At 38.0% G+C, this 18,701-nt stretch overlaps 1 protein-coding gene across 1 annotated transcript; it reads left to right on the forward strand.

Moving 5' to 3' along the window:
* Positions 1-3,725: 3,725 nt before the first annotated feature.
* On the forward strand, positions 3,726-12,054 carry neff1 (neuronal intermediate filament family member 1). Its single transcript, XM_079482544.1, has 4 exons — positions 3,726-4,580; positions 6,281-6,598; positions 8,197-8,321; positions 8,464-12,054. Exons 1-4 carry the CDS (start codon positions 3,840-3,842, stop codon positions 8,876-8,878), a joined length of 1,599 nt encoding a protein of 532 aa, XP_079338670.1. The 5' UTR covers positions 3,726-3,839; the 3' UTR covers positions 8,879-12,054.
* The last annotated feature ends 6,647 nt before the right edge of the window (positions 12,055-18,701 follow it).

Raw genomic sequence — 18,701 nt, forward strand, 5'->3', positions numbered from 1 at the left:
TAAAACCTGGCCATAGTGTTATACATTTTAACACACTATGTATAATTTAAAAGTAACGGATTGTGTTGTCCTTAATGTAAGACTAGATGTGTTTTTTGTTAGAGTGAAGTATTGTCATTGTTAGTTCTCTTAAACTAAGGTAGGTAACAAACAAAACACATTCATGTTTCTCGCAGCAATGAGCTGAACGTTTATAAACACAGTCGAGCAGACAGTGACAGTGACAGCAGATGACGGTGAAGTGTTGTGTGGTCAGTATAAGTGGGCAGTAAGCCTCCTTCCTCCCCAGTGAACCAGGAAATAACGCTGTGAAGCTGCCACAGGGCTGTGAGCTAACAGATGGAGAGCAGAGAGGCTGAATGTGGGCTGTGATCTCATGGGGGCAGACCTGAGGGGGAGAGAGGCTATTGGCAACAAACTAGAGATCCACCCTGTGCACATGTGAGCACACAGACCCCGATGAGCTGAGCTAACAGCCGACAAATCACATAGACGTGTCAAGAGGACACATCCGAAACATACATGCCTTTTACAAAAGAGACAGAAACGTGTGTGTGTTACGCGCTTGGTCCAGTAATCTTTTTGTAAAGGGTGTTTGTATTTACCTCTATTTTAAACCTGAAGCGGATTTGCGCAAGGAATTCCCTCCCTGGATGCAATGACTCTATTTTAGTTCTAACATACGAGAAAAATGCACGTGAGCGTGAGTGAGTTTGTGTGTGGAATGAGGAGGCAAATTGCTCGGGCATCTTTTCATAACGTCAACTGTTTAGCCAACTGAAAACATTGACATTAAGAACTGAGACATTGACAACTGAGTGTTTATGGGACAGGGTTTCTTATATCTAACAACAGGTCAAGGGACCGAGAGGTCACATGCTAGTTGTCACATGCGTTCTACTCCAATGATGGTTTCTCAAGTTCGGCTGATTTTCTGCTAAAAACGCTCAGTCTTTTTGAACATTTGCACCATTATTGGCCAGGCAAAATCATAAGGTTGTTGACTTTTGTGAAATTGAACATTAACATAGTAATAAATATTGGTTGGAACTGCACACACGTTTTTCACCAGCACTTGTGTTTATGGTTGAGTGACAATAAAAAGTTATTTTGATTTAAAACTATGTAACATCTGCTAAAGATGACAAATATATATATATTGGCCAATATAAATTCTACTTAAAATTATAGTTCATTTTAATTTTCTCACCCTTATGTCATTGCAAACCTGCGTGACATTCTTCTACAAAACACAAAAGATATTTTGAAGAATGCTGGTAACCAAACAACACTCTTCTCCATTGACTTCCATATGAACACAAAACCTGAGACATTTCTCAATATATCTTCTATTATGTTCTACTGTAGAAATAGTCATGTTTTAGGTTTTAAATGACATGAGGGTGAATAAATGATGGCAAATATTTAGTTACATTATCTCATTTGCAAATAAATATGCAAAGCATAAGTGACGACTTGATTTGACCATAGAGTTACAAAAATAGACCTCAACGTTTAGATACCACAATTACAAGCTGGGTGAATATATTTTAGAGTTGTTAAATTTAGAATTTACCCTACATATACAAAAATGACAATATTGACATTTCTGTTTAAAAATTACAGTTTTGAACAACACATAAAAACGACAAAGTATTATAAACCATATGATCATAAATATATTTATAAATGTCCAAAGAAATATATATATATATAAATGAAAACATTAAATTGGACTGAAACTTTACAGTTACCCAGATAAAAACTCTTTGGACATTTTTCCCATGTGGCAGTGTATCCTGAAAAATAGTGTAATTATACAATACTAAATAGTTATGAGTAGTTATACTTAACTAAATTACAAAGTAAATTGTATGGATATATAGTTATCTAATAAGTAATAAAGAAAAATATCAAAGGTAGTTGCAATATAAAACGTATATGATTTTTTTTACTTAGGCCTTACATTTAACTCTCATTTCGTGAGCTGTTACGCCCTCTATTGGCTGACACGTGAAAATTGACTAATTCTAACATCTGTCCACTGTCCTGTTTATACAGAATTAAGACTTATTGACATTTACAAAATTGTTAGTTACCTGAAGTACAGAAATAGGCCATTTAGAAAATAAAACAAAAAAGCAAATAACATAAAAAATAAATAAAGATAAAATAATTTATCTATCCATATTCAAATCAACAAGGATTATGGCATGACTGTAATATTGCAAAATTGTTGAAATTATTTGTAATATAGAATAGAACATTTAGAAAAATAAGTTTCGTAATTAAAAAAGGAAGATTTGTCTGTCTATATTCATGTCTCATATACAGTATAGATCTCATCCCGCTTTCTCCTGTAGTATTAATTTTCCCTACAATGGCAGTAAATGGGGCATGATATCTGTTTGGATTCTGAAATTCTTCCGAGTATCTTACTTTGTAATTAGCAGAAAAAGCTAAATGTACAGGTTACAACCTGGGGGTTAGTAAATGATGAAATAATTAAAAAAAAAAAAACTATCCCTTTAATGCCTGTCACTAACAATCTCTTTTCAGCATCTGGAGCTATTTATAATCTGATCCAGAGACATATCTTCTCTGTCTTATTATCTGTTTTCATTTCCCATTGGGCCAATATCTGCTTCTCTGCAGTGGTCTAGATCCCTGCCTGCCTCAAACAGAGAAAATGCTCAGTCCTACATCTTTATCCCCGGTCTCTCCCTCTGTAGAGCGAATCTTGTGCCTCAGGTCTGAGAGAATGCTGATCGAAGACACTGAGGCCTGCAGCATCTCTCTAGGGGTTTGATGCTGCGATCATGCTAAAGTCTGTACTGAGGCGTGGCTACTGCCCCTGGCCCCCACCCAAGTCTGTGTGAAGGGATGGTGCGACAGTCTTGCGCTCAAAAAACAAACCCCAGCACAACACTCCCTGACGACCAATACTGATGACTCATCAGAAAAAGGTGTGATGAAGTGTGAGCTTACACAGAGCCCGTCACATGTACTAATATTTACAACTCTGCAGAAGATTTCTATTGACAGCCCTTGCACTGTTTGTGAATAGGTGATTTAATGAATTTGTAAGATGTGATTCTGATTTGGAACTCACACCGAGTTCTGCATCAAGTAGGGTCATCCAAACAGGACCTCATTCTGCAGACACTGCAGAGATACAGACTGCCACCCGCATTACAACACACGCACACCCAGAGGTAGACACTCTCTCTGCAACATGCTTCAATCCCATGCAGACATGCAGCACATGCGGTACCTCTGTTTAAGGAATGGGATAGATCTGGTGTTCAATGAAATACACAGACAAAACACGAATCTATCTATCTATCCATCCTTCCATCTATCTATCTTGGGATATCAGCATTTTAGTGCAGGTTTATTGTTTTAGATGTTTATTTACCAATTATTTCATCCAAAGGACATCATGAAAATCTAAAATGACTAAAAATGCATTTAAACGTACCAGTATTCACATCGAATGACCTTTATGCGTCCTTATTTTTACCGATGCACATCTATATCATCTTATAGGTTACAGGATCAGAAAAAAGGATGAGTGGCCAAAAATCACAAGAGAGATTATTGAAGGGAATGAATGAGTCCTCTCCTGGGACTTTGTCTTTTTGCTCAGGGTTGCAGGTTCCCCCTCTCCACCACCGCCCCTGCGTCAGATGATGCTGACAGTCTCCGCTTATAAAAGATGCTCCAGTGACAACCTGACTGGCACTCGCATCTCACCTCTGTCTCTTTCTCTCTCTCTTTTCCACATCCACACACCTTACTCACACAGTTCGTGTTCTTGAAAGGAGAAACATTTCAACATGAGTTACTCCGGCGACATGTACACGAGCAGCTCGTACAGGCAGGTTTTTGGAGATGCGCCGCGACGCGTCACCGTGGCCAGCAGCAGCCCGTCCCGGGTGACGGCGGGGTACCGCTCCGCACCCCAGCATCACCGCACCTACACCTCTCAACCCTCCATGATCACATCCTCGAGTTACCGCACGAAACTTGCGTCCGGCCGCTACCAGTCCATGCCGGACTCGGTGGATCTGGCACAGACCACGGCCGTCACCAACGAGCTGAAGATCATCCGCACCAACGAGAAGGAGCAGCTGCAGGGCCTCAACGACCGCTTCGTGACGTTCATCGAGAAGGTGCACAACCTCGAGCAGCACAACAAAGTACTAGAGGCTGAGGTCGCCCTGCTGCGTCAGCGCCACAACGAGCCGTCGCGTCTCCACGACCTCTACGAGCAGGAGGTCCGCGAGCTGCGCGGTCGCGTGGAAGAGTTGACGCACGAGAAGAGCCAAATGCATCTCGACTGCTTGCAGATGAACGAGGCGCTGGAGCGCCTCAGGGAGAAGCTGGACGAGGAGGCTCGGCTCCGGGAGGAGGCGGAGAACAACCTGAAGGGGTACCGCAAGGACGTGGATGATGCCACTCTGTCCCGTCTGGAGCTGGAGAAAAAAGTCGAGTCCCTGCTGGATGAGATCGCGTTCATGAGGAAAGTGCACGAAGAGGAGCTGCAGGAACTGCAGGCGTCACTTCAGGCCACGCAGGTAAAAAGTTGATCTGCGACCTTATAACGATCCATTTGCATCTGTGCTATGAAAAAAATGTGTGATCTTCTTATGAAATATTACGCATGAATTACAATTAAGGCAAACACGGCTTATGCTTAGGACTATATACAAAACTATAAAAGTAGTAAACGCAAGTTTAGACAGGAAACCTAAAACGTTTATTAAATACAGTCGAGTTATTTATAACATATCATCCTGGAGATATTGGATACAAATTATATTTCATCATGTAGAACAAGTAATAATTGCACAGGTCACTTTTTACACAACAGAAGTTTTTCGTACAAAAAGGAAAAAAGACTAGACTACAAAGCTATAATTAATACGTAGTCATATAAATGCTATGTATTTCATCAATAATGCACGAGAAGGACGTGATATGCTATACATTGTCATTCAGGGCGGCGCGCCGCGTCTAACTGAATTTACAGCACTGCAGCTCAGACATCGTGCGCGTCCGTGGAGCGCAAATCATTGAGCGCCCCCGCACTGCGCCAGCACACCCCAGCGCACTAAAAAGCACACACGTTACCTCGCTCTATTTTTGCGTGAGTTTAAACTTAAGTATGCCGTGATGTGAATGTAATCGGACAAAATAGTTAATTGAAGTTAAGGTGAGAGTTGGTGGTTTCTGGATGTTTTGACTTCTTCACCTTTTTGGCTACGTGCAAACATTGATCCGGGTGCGCAGGATTTTGGGTGTGGCGACGGGACCCCGCAGCGCATCGTCCTTGAGATGGACTGCATCATGTTAGAGTCATGCAGAGTCATGCAGCTACTGCTCAGAAGAAACAAAAATGTAAACGATACTTCAAGGCTGCTAGATAAAAGCGATAGGCTACTTTATTGCAGCTGCGGACTTTCAGAATATTGCAGTAAATCATTTAGAAATTCTCACTTACAAGTAGCATAATAATAATGTGGGTTGTTTGCTGCGACATTTAAGTCTAAAAAGTCTCACACCTTTGTAAAAAGTTCAAATGAAACATGATTACGTTATTATTGGTGAGCATTCATTCGAGAACTGTGTTATATTGCACATGTGTTTACATCAATACTACAAATATTTCACAAACTCATGTAAACTGCTGCTGCATCTCCAAACAAATGAACCAGGCGAAATAGCAGTGTCATCTTTCCTCTTGCATAAGACCCCTGAGTCTGCGCTCCTCGGGCCAACTTCAGTACTGCACATATTAGGTCCACACTTCATTTTATACAAAACTGCTTCCTCTCTTTAATAGGCATGCGTCAAGTGACACCAAAGTAGCCTACCTATCTATATATAATGTGTAGGCGAAGACATCATGCAATGTAAATTATTATTCTGGGTGTTTATTATTTATTAGAAATCGATAATTACCCACGTAATTAAGGTTTGCCCACCAGATCAATACCACACCATAACTTACTTACACACGGCTAAAGACTGTTAAGGAATACCATACATTTGGCATTTAATTATTTAAGATTAGACTACACGCCACATATTTTGGAAGCTTTAAGGTCACAATTGCATTGTAGTTGTGTATCAGATTATTTACTATTTAAGTACAAATAGGTCTATATGGTCATGAAGACTTAGTTATGTATAATAATCAAACCATAGGTTTAAAAGGCACTTTGCTCCTTGACATAAAAATATTCGTTTTAAAACCGCCTTCAACCCTGTCCAGGTGTCTGTTGAGATGGAAGTCAGTAAACCGGACCTCGCTGTGGCTCTGAAGGACATCCGTGTCCAGTACGAGTCTCTCTCCTCTCGGAACCAGCAGCAGGCGGAGGAGTGGTACCGCTCCAAATTCTCTAGTGTGACGGAGGTTGCGGCGCGCAACAACGATGCGCTGAAGCAGACCAAGGATGAGCTGTCCGAGTACCGCCGACAGCTCCAGTCGCGCACCCTGGAAATCGAGTCCTTGAGGGCGCACAACGAGGCTTTAGATAGGCAGCTGGCAGAGATGGAGGACCGCCACAGCAACGAGATTGGCGAGCTGCAGGTGAGCTCATTTTATTGCATGCGTTTCACCATATGTATATTGGAAATATACCAACAACGTTTGCTCAGAGCTCCAAAACAACTCACTATAGACTGTCCAGAAATGTTAACATAAAATATATTAAAATTAACTACAAAATTAGGGAAAAAAGCCTAGACCACTTGAGCGGACATACATATTATCATTAGGGAACTCAATCTATTTTGAAAATTCATATTACCAACATGCCAACGCAGTTTTAAGTTTAAAAGAGGCAGAAAATGTAGCCTACGTGCAAGTCACTTCTCTCTATCTCCTTCCCTCTCACATTCTTGTTCTTTCCCACAAGCTCACGATCATACCATCATTAAAAAATAGATCACACACTCCAGTCTTTCTTAATAGATTTAAACAGCCCAAAAATAGTCGACATTCTGCGTAACCAGGCCTAATCATAAGAGCAAGGATGGCATCATAACATGAATGAAACACATGACTTACCTTAAGAAGAGTTGAAGGCTGCAAATGTTAGTGTTTAAGGTGTGCTTCCACTCAGTTGTGTATTTTTGGGTGAAGTGCTTTTACTAGTAGGTACAAGTAGCTGCTCTCTTGCTCCCTATTCCATTTGTGATACCTTTTAAAGAAAAAGTAGGGCATAGTCATTATCTATTATCTATTTGATCCAAATCAAAGAAACAAATAAACAACAGGTGTAGGTCAAGAACCAGACTTACTTTTTTTAATTTAGCAAAACAGCTTACACCAAATATGACATAAATCATTTAAATGTTTGGCACCAATGCTTGGCACAAGAACTTATTTGGGGGGGGTTGAATATCCCATGTATGGTTCCTTTATTATGCACTTCAATCACTTTACATAGGCTTTGTGTTACGAGCACAGTTAACATTTAAGACAATTAAAAATATATATCACTCCACAGCCACTTCTGCTTTGCTGTTTCTGCTTTAAGCACTTAAACACAGTCAATACATTTAAATCAGCTGAACTTGAACATTGTATTTTCAAATCTGAAAATATAATTTATATAAACATTTACCACAAAATATCATACCTGATTACAAATACTAAAGATTACGATATACACACACTGACATCCATGTAAAATACAAAAATATGGCCTATGACAAATAGACTTAGATAAATAATAAATAGCTGCTTCAAGTTATAGTTCACCCAAAAATTCTGTCATCATTTACTCACCATCTTTTCATTTCAAACCTATATGACTCCGCATATACAGTATATCTATACGATATCCGCAGAACACAAAAGAAGATATTTTGAAGAAAGTTGGTTACTGAACAGCACTGGCCGCCATTCATTTATATTGTATGGGCACAAAACCATTGCAAGGGACATGGTGCCGGTTTACAACATTCTTTAAAATATATTTTTTTGTTTTCTATTGAATAAAGAAAGTCATACAGATTTGAAATGACAAGAGGGTGAGTAAGTGATAGAATGTTCATTTTTGGTTGAACTATCACTTTTGAACTATCAAATACCTTTTCTATTGGTTGTTTTATGACAAGGTATACATTTTCTTTGGAATTATACTATATTTCAAGTAAATACAAATAAATTCTGCCCCACAGGATACTATTCAGCAGCTTGAGTCTGCTCTTCGTAGCACTAAAGGAGAGATGTCCCGCCACCTGCGTGAATACCAGGACCTGCTGAATGTGAAGATGGCACTGGATATTGAAATTGCTGCTTACAGGTCTGAACAATTTCCCCTTCACAATCATTTGCAGTAGCTGGAGAAAACTACAAGGTCATGCTGCCACATGAAAATGAATAAATATAATTCATGTTGAAGAATACTGTTGTTCTTTTTGGTTCTTTTTGTTTTTTCCTGACAGGAAGCTACTTGAAGGTGAGGAATGCCGCCTAAGCTCTGTTGGCGGAGCCATGCTGCAATCCGCCTACTCTTATCCGTCAAGCCGCCCTTACGTCCTGAGCTCCTACAGGAAAGGCGGAGCGAAACCTGAGGAAGAGGAGGAAGAGGAGGAGGAGAAAGAGGAAGAAGAAGGTGAGGAAGAAGCAGGAGAGGAAGTGGATGAAGAGGAAGGAGGTGAGGAGGAAGAAGCAGAGGAGGAGGAGGAGGAAGAGAAGGAGAAGGAAAAGGAGGATGAGAAGAAGGAAAAGGAGGAGAAGAAGAAAGATCCGAAGGAGCAAAAGGAAACCGAGAAGGAGAAAGAGAAGAAGAGTGATAGCAAGAGTGAGAAGGGGGACAGCAACAAAGGCGAGAAAGCCGCTGCTGTCAAGAGCAAGTAAAGACGCGTACCATCACTACTCCGGCCAATTCACGCACTTAATTCACACTTCGTCTGGACCCTTCTGTTTCATCTGTCCCTTTGCCACATGCACACAAATGCACAAATTATCACAAAACTAAAATGATTCCTTCATCTTCACTTTCATTTCATTGGGTGCCGATGATGCGGTTGCTATGGCGTCATGCTGAGCAGCATCAGACAGGATAGTCTAATCTGTAGTTAAGGAACGGGCCGGTAATGACAGTACAAAAAAGATAAAGAAAGTCTGTCTTAATGGAATAGTTCACTCAAAAATAAAAGAATGATATTTATTCAGTCTTGCAGCGTTCCAACCATTCTTTTCTTTGTAGACACAAACAGATACATTACTTAATCAATGACTGAGAATGTTCAATTTGGCAGAACTATTACATTTACAAGACAGCATAAAGATCAGAAAGACCCCAGTCACACCCAGTGATTTATATAAATGTCTGTAATGCCCATGACGTCATTACACAGAAGCTACTGAGCCGCCATGTTGGTATGCCCAAACGTTCTATTAAATTAATAGGAAGATATCACATATAACTGAAAAACAGTAACTTACCAGTCCCCGTTTTTACCTCTAAAGTCTCAGAGTACATTCTTACAACTCAAATATCTTAATGCAGGAATTTTGCCGTCATACTACTTATAGCGTGAGTTACTTTCATTTTCATTACAGCGTACATATCAGATCAGCAGACCAACGAGACACCTCAACATATGACAAATATGCCCCTATTATGTCCCTATTCTGCCCAAAATACATAAACATTGGAAAAAACATCAGAAGTAACAATTAATTTAAACACACATGTGACTTAAAACTTACTGCGTGCCTAATAAGCTGGAAAACTGTCATTTTGACTGTAGGTTCATGGCGCTCTCTGTCAGTTGGGCATACCAAGATGGCGGCGTGATGGCATCCACTGGCCATTGCTTTAGCGTTCTAGGAGCAATCTTGTGTTCATGTGCTATAATTACCTGTAGTGCAAGAGAACACAAAGAAGATGATGCCTTGCAGGCCAAATGCAAAGGCATCCAGTACAAAATGGACCAAGTCTGCTGGTTCCAACATCTTGGTGCTATTTGCTTTAAACAAAAGTGAGTTTTGACGTTGGAAGAGGTAAATGTCACAAAGAAACAGCATTTCTATCATACTTAGCAGAGCTTTACTTAAGCGCTGAATGTACGTCACTAGCCAAGCACAGGGACAGCCACATCTCCTATTTTCCCAGCATGTTAGTGCATCTATATCCGCATAGACAAAATGTTGACAGGCTTGTTATTCCTGATCATAGAGGGCCACGGTTTTGTAGAGTTTAGATCCAAGCCTAAACTAAATAGACCGTACATTAATGTGCTTTTGATTCGCACTGGAGCTAAATTCAGAGTTTACAGAGGCCCTCCAAAAGCAGAATTAAATGCCTGTGACGTTTTCACGCTTTAGCATGATGTCATTTTACCGTTGACCGTTACATTTCTATTCATCCATTCATCCAATACTTTTACAGGTCATCTGTTTGTTGTTCATGTTTTCCTGAATTGCACTGACCGCTGCACAGCAAACTTGGCATCACGGTGAAGGATAATAAAATCCTGGATTTGTGTAGACTTTAGCTTTGGGGAGAGGAGCGCAATGTGCATCACTAGTGTTGAATAATCTTTTGGCAATTAAACACTTAGAGAGTCTGATGCTTTAGAGACTATTGCTGCTAATATTCCCTCTTTCCTTTCCAATGTTAAAAGTAATTCCTCCTCTTGATTCATTCGTTAAAATCTTTCTCCTTCTTTATTGTTATCAACAATCTCTGTGCATTTTCTTGTCCTTATTTTCCCATAAGTGGTACCGTGTCCTTGGAGAAAGCTATTCTGTACATCAGTTATCTGAGCGTTTCTGCAGATGAATCATGGAAGAAAGCATGTTCATGAATCTGTGTGCATCTGTGTTATGTATTTTTGTACACAAGTGTGTTTGTCCGCAATCGCTCAAATTGGGTGCGGCAGAGCAGCTGGTAGTGATAGGTCAGCCACTCTTCTTTTGCTGCAGGTGACAAGCATGCCATAGAGAAGACAGAAGGTTCACAGACATTCACACCTACAACTATAGTGAAGGGCTATTACTGTCACAATATTCCCTTCCGGAAAACAACTAACACAAGAACCCACAATGACCATATACGCAACGCAGGCCTGCCCGACTGAATGATAACAGGTGGCAAATAAGTCAAAGCGGCAGGGTTAGAGTTTCATTTAGCAAAGTCATATTTATTCAAAGCTGTGAGAACACATCTGGATTTATACCGGAATTCGGAAATGTGATCTGATCTAATGTCATAATAAACAATCTTATAACACAAATAAAAATCAGTACAATTCACATTTTTTATTTAACGCATTGTTTAAAATTTCAATACAAAAGATGAAAACTAGCGAAGAACAAGACAGAAAGTACTGAGGAACATACCTAGAAACATTTCGATCTGACTTGACCATTCCAAAATACAACCATTCTTGTGATTTCATGATTCATCAATGTTTTCTTTTTTAAACTCATCTGAATGTTTTTTATTTTGCCATATTACACAAACTCCTCGATGGCAGAGCAAGAAAAGATCTCGAAACCTACATTTGTTTTTCAAAGGGGTTGCTTGATTTATCACATCATTGATCAATAAATGTATTGCCATATATACAACATCACACGTGTTGTTTGTTAAATAAGTCATCAGATAACTGGAAACTGCAAGCCCAATGATTTATCCATATTATCCATACACATTGAAATAACAAACGACATCACAGTTTACAAACTGTTGGCCTCAGACGTATTTGAAATCTAATCCAAAACAGCTGGATGGGAGTGAGATTTCAAATAATTATGACCAAATGGCTGTAACAATACTGCAAACTGTCCATTCTTTGTTCTGTTGTGATTTCAAAACTCAATGACTTAGTCAAGAGGAGTTGACATTTGCATGGCCTTGAAGCTTGACAATATGAGGGGTGGGATAGATTTGCTTGATGTGTTAAAATGTACGCATTGCCTTAATCATGACTGCTTAAGAGTTCTCACGTTTTCTTTATCTCTACACTGTTTTAGATATACAGTGATCTTCCACTAAAGCCAAATAAAGCCATTTATCAACCAAACGTATCATACAGAAACCTTGTTTTCTCTTTGCACACATGCCCATTCACAAGCTATGCAGAAGTTAATACTTTAAATTAATTCAATCTACCAAGTTATTCGCTCCTCTTTATCTCTATCAATTTTGTAACAGCATAACATTGAAACATTGTTTCAAGCCTTGGTTGAGTCAGATTTGGACAAACTAAATAATTGTATAAAACGGTCAGTTCTGGTCCTTGATTCTGATCGCATTACACTGGCTGAACATCATTTTATTTACTTTATTTTATTAAACCTTCCTACGCATATGGAATAACCGTTTTACAAGAGCAATAGGTCCCGCGAAGCATTGGGTTACATGCATTTTATAACAGCTAAGGGCTTTGGGGCACGACGTGAAGCGGAACTCACTGCTTCTTGGGCCTTAATGCTTTAATATACCTAGATTAATTTAACCCAAGGTTTGTCTGTGTTTGCTGGAACCGATGTGTTGAAACAACCCAGCACTTTTTAAAGTTTACAATATTTAAAAAAGATATAATGAATCCCCAAATAAGGAAAGAAATGGAACAAAACCTTTCTCTGTGCTGTCCAAATGGTCACTTTTAGCATAGAACAATGTTTGTGTGTTAAAAATTTGTATTGTATTCAGTTGAAAGAGACATTTCTCAATAGGTCACATTTAATCAATGTTAAATGCACATGTGTAGTTGACAAATAAACCGTGTCCTGAGCTGTGACAGCTAAATTTTCGTAAAAATACTAACAATGAAGATAAATATCTTATGCTATTTTATATTATAAATATAAATATGAATAATATAAAATATATGTCACACTATAAGAGACATGTACAGTGGCCTATATATGTCAACTACCCAAACGGCAAACGTTTCAAAATACAGGCTGCTATTGCTTTGGCCTCACTGAAATTTTTTGCAGTTTTAGTACTGCGTGTCATGAAAGGTTAAAGCAGAAGAGGAGCCTATTATTTATTTATCTCCCAAACATCAACATTGGTAGCAGAATGGTTCTCTTGGCTATACGCACCTTCAAAATAAAGCCATCGCCACTCCCCAAATCCATCACATCGACTTCCCTAAATCTGGAATAGTGATGTTCATCTATAACGAAACAATTTTCAAATTTGTCTACAACATAAGCATTTCTTGACGAAATGCATGCATATTTTCCAAACTTGCAGGTGTTATTACAGACTCAGCGTATCCGTAGCCTGATAAAAATATTTTGAAATATTTACCATAGCAGTGACATGCCTGATCTTAGAAACATGAAAAGTCAACATTATTTTGTTATTAAAAAGGAAGATTTTGTGCGAAAGTAATCACAGCTTTGTTGAAGTACATGATTAGAAACCGACTCTCATCCCAGCTTGACTGTGACTCTTATAAACATTTTCTATAATGATTTATTCATAAAAAGGCACTTAAAGTGCAGCTTATTTATTTTTGGTAGGCCACTTTGTTCTGGTATTTCTCTCCATTGCTCTCTCTCTCCATCGCTCTCTCTCTCTCTCTGCTATATATAGGCTTCTGCATTGCAGATGTCCTATTACCCAAAGCCTGCAGAGATGTAATAATTCCCAGCTAGAAGCTCTGTGATCTTGTACACTCCCCTGTACACAGATACAAACATGCATTGACTGCTTAACCACAATGACACAGCAGATCTAATCCTATAAACTATAACACACTAACGTGCTGCATGTCAAGAACAAACCATAATAATGAGGGCCATGATCACCTTATGGGCGATTCACATTTCGCGTATTTTGCGCATATTTGTTATTTTAAATGTAGATGCGCGAAGTGCGCGCTCAAATAGGCGGCGACGCGGTCGCAATGCGCATGCGCATGCGGTGCGAAGCTCCCGTTTTTCAATGAGCGGCAGCGCCGCATCGAAATCCAATATAGACAAGTTCAATGAAGATGGACACACAGATGATCACAACATAAATAAATCCAGAAGTAATTGCAAGATATTTTCCGCGCATATTGTTGCTTAGCAACGACGGACGCCACGCCAGAGACCGCAAACTCCTAGGCGCTTTGAAAAGAAGCAGCGCGGCTCGCGTCTAATAACGAATTTGCGCGCGCAAAAGACGCGAAATGTGAATCGGGTTTAACGCAGTTCTCTGGGCTCTTTAGACAAAATACAGATCTCATGTATTAAATATATTTTGGGGGTTATGATACGTAACAGGGAACGTTCCCACAACTTCCACTAACGTTGTTTTGAAGGTATTTAAAGGTTAGGGGAAAACATTCTTAAAATAATGTTTATGGGACGTTTTTATAATGTTTTCAAAGTATGAGTAACGTTCCTTTAATGTTAAGAAAAACGTCCTTAGAACAACATTCTAGAAACGTTCTATTTATGTTATTTTTACTCAACGAATGTTCTTGTAATGTTAAAGGAAAATGTTCTTAGACCAACGTTCTTGTAACATTGTTTTGATGTTTTTTTGCTCTTGATGAAGGTTTTCATAATATTAAGAGAAAACGTTCCAAGAACAATGTTTTCAGAACGTTGTTTTGATGTCCTTTGTAGTTGATAAATGTTCTGGTAATGTTACAGTAAAACGTTCTTACTACAACGTTCTTGTAACATTGTTTTGATGTTTTTTGCAGTTGATGAAGGTTTTTATAATATTAAGAGAAAACGTTCCAAGAACAATGTTTTCAGAACGTTGTTTTGATGTCATTTGTAGTTGATCGATGTTCTGCTACTGTTAAAGGAAAATGTTCTTAGAACAACGTTCTTGTAACATTGATTGGATGTTTTTTTCACTTGATGAAGGTTTTCAAAATATTAAGGGAAAACGTTCCAAGAACAATGTTTTCAGAAAGTTGTTTTGATGTTATTTAGGGCTTCATGAAGTTTCTTATAATGCTGAAGGATAACCATTCCTGGAACAATATTCTCCGAATGGTTTTTATGTTATTTTGTGCTTGATGAAGGTTCTCATAATGCTAAAGGTTATACGTTCTTAGAACAACATTATTGGAACTTTTTTTAGACATTGGTTAAAGAGTTGGACTGTAACCCGAAGGTTGGGAGTCTTAGGACCACCAGAAAATCTAATTGGGGGGAGTGAATAAACACCACTCTCTCCACGCTCGTTCCAACAACCAAAGGAGCCCTTGAGCACATGCGACTTCTGCGTTTAACGCAAGCACTCTCTGCAGTTTCCAGTTGGGGAGACTTAAAGTAGAGTGAAATGGGAAAATGAGAAATTAGTTCCTCTTCTATACACCACTGCGGTGTGCTGCAGTGTAAGGCATCTGCTAAATTGATAAATTTTCTTAGTTTCCCATTTCTCCCTGCTTTAAGTCTTGCAAACCGGAAACAGACGAGGGTTCTTCCTGTTTAACACGGAAGTAACGTGCTCATGCTCCGCGGGCATCACAGCAAAAATGGATGCAAAAACTGTACTATCACTGCTGTGTGTGAGCACTTGGATGGGGGAAATGCAGAGCACAAATTCTGAGTATGGGAAACATGTACTCGGTCAAACAACACTTCTAAAAAAGAAATAACTACATATGGTAAAAAATGTTGCTAGAAATGTAAATGTCTATGATTAGTATGCCCAGTTGAGACAGGATCTCTGTGTAACCCAAAAATTGACATTTGAGCAGCACAGTGTTCTGTCATCTTGTGCACCATGCTTTGTTTCACATTGTAACATCTATGGCTGAATTTACAGTAATGCTGCTCTGACTACAAATGATTGAGACCTGCACAATTGTCTCCTAAGTAACATTTTAACTTAATGGACTACTCAATGTTTGCTCTTTTATGCATCAGTGAGTGACAAAACACCTCTGCACATAACCTGGGACAAAAATATATCACAATTATAGTTTTTCATGGCTCTAAATTATAAATGGAGGACAGATTCGCTGGACGCATGGCCTGGCACAAAGTCTGGTCTGTTTTTGTTGAGCAGTCTGGCTAGTGGTATTTTATTACATTTATATTAACATTAATTAACATATTTTATATTATATAAATCTTAAATAATAATATATTTACTTATCATTGATTGCATGAGTGATAAAATATTAGCTTTTTAATTGTGTAATCATATTTTAAGTGTCTATTAAGTAAGTAATCAATCAATTCATTATCCATCCATCCATCATGGGAAATCAGAAATATTATGAAGCTGATATTTTAAAATGTAAGCTGTCTTTTCAAGAGCATGGCGACGGATCGCGCATGCGCACAACGAACGTTTGTTCACTCCACATTGCGCTTCATTAGGTGAGTACAGAGCATGTAATCTTATTAAGTCTCATCTTCATGTGTTTATTGCGATTATTACTAAATTAAGATGCGACTGGATTTTACATTACCGTATATTGACGTGTTTTGAAGTAAATTTTACATTTAAATCTAGCATGGGTAAGCCTATTTCAGCTTAAAACATACTAGCTATATTTATATTTTTTAACCATCCGAAAGTGCAGTAAAATAAGTAAATGTTTACTTATCGATTTCAGTCACTCTTGTCTTTTATTGAATACTTTGTGGAACTTGGAGCAGGGCGCCAATATTTGAATTCGGTGGTTGCTCACTGATGGCAGATCTGTTTGACATCAAAGTTATTTCACTAGAGTTTTATGTACTTTGTTGTTTGCGGGTTATTATATTCTCGATTTTGCATGGCAGGAACATATTTAAGTTGATTAGTTATCATTGTTGACTGATTATCCAGCGAGTTTATGTTTTTTTCCAGAACGTTCTGGGAACGCTCTGATAAGTTTAAACAGCAGAACTACCACCATATTATGTTTAAATGAACCTGTTAACATCGTGTCCTAACCAAACGCGATGTGAAGGTTTTATCCTAACGTGATGAGCAACGGCCATTAGAAACAGCAAATCTCTCTTCGTGCACTCTTCAGATGGATCAATCTGTGTTTGACATTGTAGATCCTACAGATCTAAGCTTTTGTAAAGAAATTGGAAATTTAATGTTCGACAACATTGTTATTAAGAAACTGGATCAGTGTGAGGTAGCCTTAACGTTTTAAAGCAAAGAACTGAATTCAGTTGAATGTAAGCTAAACTGTATTTATCATGATCAAAAATAATAAATTAGGATCTGTTCACTTCACAGGTGGAGAATGAGGAGACAGAAGACAGGTGTGCAATGGAGTCCAGTCTACAAACAGATTAAAATTGTAGTGTCCTATTAATATATGTTTTAATGTTTCTTCTTTTAAATTGTTGATACATGTTTAATAATTAAATACGTTTTAATGCTTTAAAAGGCAGTTTTCAATTTAATTTGTTACCTAAATGTTTCATGTCACTTTTGAATACTAATTTGTTAAAAAATTATGTTTTAAGAAATTGTTAATACTCTATATTAATGTTCATATTTTGAATGAAAATAAAGTTTGAAGAATGTTGTATCAAGTGTTTTGTAATCTTTTATTAATCTTCTTAACAGTAAATTAACAGAAACGTTATAGGAATATAAAAAGTAGGTGTTCAAAGAACATTGTGTTTTGAGTGAAAATAACGTTAGGAGAATGTTGTACGAAATGTATTTGAAACCTATAAAAACGTTCTAATATATAAAAAATTAATGTTTATAGAACGTTTTGATTGGAAATTAAGTTAGTCAAACGTTATACAAAACGTTTTGGTAACCTTTAAATAATATAATCACAACAAGAAACCTGGACATTTTAACATTATTAGAATGGTTTTTTTATGTTTAAAGAACGTCATATTTTGGTTGGATATAAAGTTAGTCAAAAGTTATCGAAGAACGTTCTTGTAACCCTTAAATAACGTTATAACCACAACAAGAAAACTGGACATTTTAACGTTTCAGAAACATTCCACAGCAATGTTTCCACAACCAAAATGCAATGTTTTGAAAATGTTTTTAGAACTTGTTAGCTGGGACGTCAGTATGGGCAAATCAAATTAGGACTAAATGAGAGCTTGGCTTCCACTGGTTCTATTTTACAATAGCTACATCCTTAATAAATGAACAATGGATGGTATGTGCATAGCTGACAAATAAACCGTAAATGTGTTCCATTAGTGTCACAGCAAACATAATAAATAAAAATAAGATAAATCTATCGTATGCTATTTTGTATTATAAATATGAATCATATATAACGATATATTCAACAGTTAGTCTGTTTTCTATGTACACACATTCTGTATATGACTATGTTATTTATTTATTAAGTAAATGGGAGCAAATAGGGCACTTTAGGATGACAAACTTTTAACCAACTTAACCAATACAAGTGCATAGCCTAACAGGCTACGTTATTATTCATAACCTAAAACATAAAAACCTCGAAAATCAAAGGGAAAATTAGACAACATTTGATTGGTTGATGGACTCATAAGTGTCCTCTTTGGTGAAATGGGCCCCTAATATTACTCCTCAAAAATAGCCTACAATGCACTCTTGTACATAGCCTACTTTGAACGTCTGTCAAAAAGAAACGATCATTTTATACTGTTAGAAATATGTGGCGTTATGGTGGTCTGTTCTGACAACCAGGGTACACTGTTAAAATCACCTATACGGTTATTGCCCACTTTTTATTTACAAACAATTTTTTTTTGGCTACGGTCCCAAATCCGCGGTAAATTTCTA

This window comes from Barbatula barbatula (genome assembly GCF_947034865.1).
Source record: "Barbatula barbatula genome assembly, chromosome: 2".
Classification (NCBI taxonomy): Eukaryota; Metazoa; Chordata; class Actinopteri; order Cypriniformes; family Nemacheilidae; genus Barbatula; species Barbatula barbatula.